Source organism: Rattus rattus, chromosome 2, assembly GCF_011064425.1.
Source record: "Rattus rattus isolate New Zealand chromosome 2, Rrattus_CSIRO_v1, whole genome shotgun sequence".
NCBI classification, from domain to species: Eukaryota; Metazoa; Chordata; class Mammalia; order Rodentia; family Muridae; genus Rattus; species Rattus rattus.
The window spans coordinates 174,969,586-174,973,617 of NC_046155.1; the positions used below are offsets into that span (position 1 = coordinate 174,969,586).

The 4,032-nt window shown below is 37.5% G+C and overlaps 1 protein-coding gene across 1 annotated transcript; it reads right to left on the reverse strand.

Annotated features, from left to right (window-relative positions):
- Window positions 1-2,420: 2,420 nt before the first annotated feature.
- LOC116894520 (vomeronasal type-1 receptor 4-like) lies at window positions 2,421-3,368 on the reverse strand. The gene has a single exon (XM_032896221.1). The coding sequence runs from the start codon at window positions 3,366-3,368 to the stop codon at window positions 2,421-2,423; it is 948 nt and encodes a 315-aa protein (XP_032752112.1).
- Window positions 3,369-4,032: the final 664 nt, after the last annotated feature.

Genomic DNA, 4,032 nt, shown 5'->3' on the forward strand with positions numbered 1-4,032 from the left:
TGATATATATGAATTTATCTCCTCACTATACATTGTGCATTTTACACTGTGAACCTTTGTCCTTAAAATATAGTTTAATTAAAATATTGATTTTTTATATGAGTATATTTTAAGGTTTCTTTTTGCCCCTTTTTCTCTCCCAAGTAACTAAAGGGCATTTTTATAACTACTCAAGCCCATTTAGTTCCCAAATTGAGACACAGAGACCTGGTGTTTTTATTAACAAGGTGCTGGCACTAAAGTGAGACATTTCTGATCTATTCTAACCTGACTGAGCTGCTAATACCCAGCCAAATACACAGTTAATTGCCATCTGGTCATCACCTCCATCATTCTAGTCCATGTGTGTCCTTATGACTGCTCTTTTATCATGACCTCATGGAGAATCCGCACCACCCTTGGTCCTTCCAAATAGTCTCTCCAACATTCTTCTTATCCCTGTGTCTCTTATGCCTTGGAACCTCTATCCTGAGATCTGAGGTCCTGCCCCTTTCTTTTCTCCTTCCCAGTTATTGGCTAATGAGCACTTTATTAATCAATGAGAGGTGGTAGAAAAAAATCTTTACACATCATTGATACTGCAGATTCTCCAAAAACCATGGCAATGCCAACATCTGGATCATAACCAATCTCTGGGCATAGAAATCAGCATCTGAACACAAATCTGTACACAAAACTATCTCCACTATGTTGATAGTTTAGAAAATGCAGATGCTGGCAAGGATGTGAGAAAAGAGAAACATTCTTCCATTCTTGGTGGGATTGCAAGCTGATACAAGCATGCTGAAAATCAGTCTGGTGGTTCCTGAGGACCCAGCTATACGAATACTGGGCATATACCCAAAAGATATTCCAACATATAGCAAGGACACATGATCCACTATGTTCATAGCACCCTCATTTATAATAGCCAGAAGCTGGAAAGAGCCCAGATGCCCTTCACCAGAGGAATGGATACAGAAAATGTGGTACATTTACAAAACGGAGTACTACTCAGTTATTAAAAACAATGACTTTGTGAAATTCTTAGGCCAATGGATGAAACTAGAAAATATCTTCCTGAGTGAGGTAACCTAATCACAAAAGAATACACATGATATATATTCACTCATAAGTAGATATTATCCCCAAAGCTCGGAATACCCAATATACAGTTAATAGACCACATGAAACTCAAGAAAAAGAAAGACAGTGTAGATGCTTCAGTACTTCGTAGAAGGGGGAATAAAATACTCACAGGAGGAAATACAGAGACAGCATGTGGAGCAGAGACTGAAGAAAAGGCCATCCAGGGACTGCCACACATGGGGATCCATCCCACATGCAATCACCAAACCCAGTCACAATTGGGTTGCAAAGAGGTACACTCTGACAGGAACCTGATATAGTTGTGTTCTGAGAGGCTTTGCCAGAGTCTGACAAGTACAGAGATGTTTGCTCGTAGCCAACCATTGGATTGAGAATGGGGTTGCCACTGGAGTAGTTAGAGAAAGGATCGAAGGAGCTGAAGGGGTTTGCAAGCCCATAAAAACAACAATACCAACCAACAAGAGCTTCCAGAAACTAAACCACCATCCAAAGAGTACATATGGAGTGACCCTTGGCTCTAGCTATATATGTAGCAGAAACTAGGCTTTGTAGGGCATGAATGGGAGGACAGGCCCTTGGTCCTGTGAAACCTTGATTTCCCCAATGTAGGGGAATGCCATGGCGGGAGGCAGGAGGGGGTGAGTGGATGGGGGAGCACCATCATGAAAGCAGGGGTTGGGGGATGGGACAGGGGTTTTCTGGAGGGGAAACAGGGAAAGGGGATAACATTTGAAATGTAAATAAAGAAAATGTCCAATGAAATTAAAGAAAAAAGAAAAAGAAATGTACGTGTGTCAAGCTGACAATAAGTAAATGACATCCTCATTTCATTGTCCAAATAAGTTTATAGGAGGTTGAATTGAGTGATGAAGACCAACTTTCAATCCAGATAAAATTGTCCTATAGGCTGGTGTAGTCTTAATATAAAGTGTCAAAGAAAAGGACCTGAGTACCAAAATTCACATCTTTGTGTTTGACTAGGAACTCAGTATTACCACAAATCTTATGTTTCTCTCCACAAATCCATCTCTCCCACTGTTTCTACCTTACCATGAAGAGCAGAACTTCCTGATAGGGGTGGTAGTGGTGAAAGAAACCTTTCCCTCTTTGAGTTGGTTCTTTAGGTAATTTGTCAGGGGAACAAGAAAGATACATAATACATCTATCAAATGTTTTCTCACAAAATTACTACTGATCATTCCATATAATGAAAGTTAGTTATATTAGCTTAATTTTTCAAACTGTAGTTTTAGCATTGTAGAACAGATAAAATATATGATAATATATAAGAAAAGAAAGATGCCCACCACACACATCATATTTGGAGGAAGCTATCTCTTACCCAAGCAGGGTAAAATCAGACTGAAAGTAGACTTCATATTGGTGATGAGAATAAAGGGGCAAAATCCAGGAAAGAATATTTCTAGAAATGTAAATATATTTACTCCCCATAGCACTTGATAGTTTAAGCAGGTCTTGATGATGGCCACAAAGGATGAGAATGAGTAAGAGACGACAAATGTGAACAGCAAGATGAGGATAGTTTGGGTGGCTTTGTCTTCTGGTGAAACTTTCACAAAGTGCTGAGCACTGTGGATATGCTTGACATGTCTTTTATGTTTGTAGAGAATAGTCACCATGGAGACACTTGAGCAGGCCATGAGACCTAGACACAAGGCATCAGAGAAGCACACTAAGACTATATACAGTGTAGTTACCACACTGCCAGAAGCAAACAATGAGCAGTATCCATAACTCAACCTGTAAGTTGAATTTTTTTTGTAATTGGGGCCTGATACTCTTAATGGAGTCATAATGTTTAGAAGCAGTTGCACAAGCCAACTAACTGAGCAGGAGGGGCCAATGTACTTGGTGGCTCTGTATTTAACCTTCATCCACCTGGAGTTACTGGGGTTGATTGTGATTGCTTGGAAACAACTCAGTAGGCACATGGCATAAAGGGACATCCCCCTTGTTATTCGGGAAATATACACTATTAATTTACATCCCATGTCATCTAAGAAATTCTTAAAGCCAAAATATGTCATTGTCCGTGGAAAGCCTCTTAAGATGATAGTCAAGCAGTTGGCAAAAGTCAAGTGCTCTATAATTAGGTCTTTGGGCGGTAAATGCTTTTCTGTAAATATCAAAATAATATAATAAAATAGTATGGAGGAATTGCCAAACATTCCCACTATAACCTGGCAGAAGAGAAAAGTTTCTATTGCAAAGTTTCCAGGATCCATTTTGATTCCTATTAAAAAAAAAAGAAAATACATTTATTTTGGTCCAAAGTCCCTGAACATGCATTATGAATATGCATTATTTCGTGAAATAAGCATAAATAAAGCATTCATCACTACAGTGTATTTAAATAGTTCTCTCCCTGCAAAAAAAAGTGTTTAAAACAGTTTTGTTTATAAATTAGATAATCTCTATTATTTTAATATAATGAGAAAATTGTTTATGTTTACTCAAGTTTAATATTTTCTCTGGACATGGTGGTAGGCATCTTTAATTTTAGGAGTCAAGAGACAAAGACATACATATTTTTTCATTTCTTGGTACACTGGTCTATGGTAGCAGTTCCAAAAATGTTAGGGATATATACAGATAAGCATATTATAAAAATATAAAAAGATTAATGTGTACTTTTTAATTTTTTAATAAACAATGTTTTGCAGTGAATTTTCAAAGATGGAGCATTTCAGCATGACAGTATTTGCAAAATTCCATGAAACATTTCAAAATTCATCAAGAAAAATGACAGAAATATTTGAAATGCATAGTTAGAATGAGTGAAGATAAAAAAGAATACTTTATTTTAAGATTTATCCTGCTTTTACTTTAGTGTACATTTGGGAACTTGTATATGAGTTCGATTGCCAGCAGAAGCCAAAGGCTTGTCATCTCCTACAATGGGATTAACAGATACCACTAGGA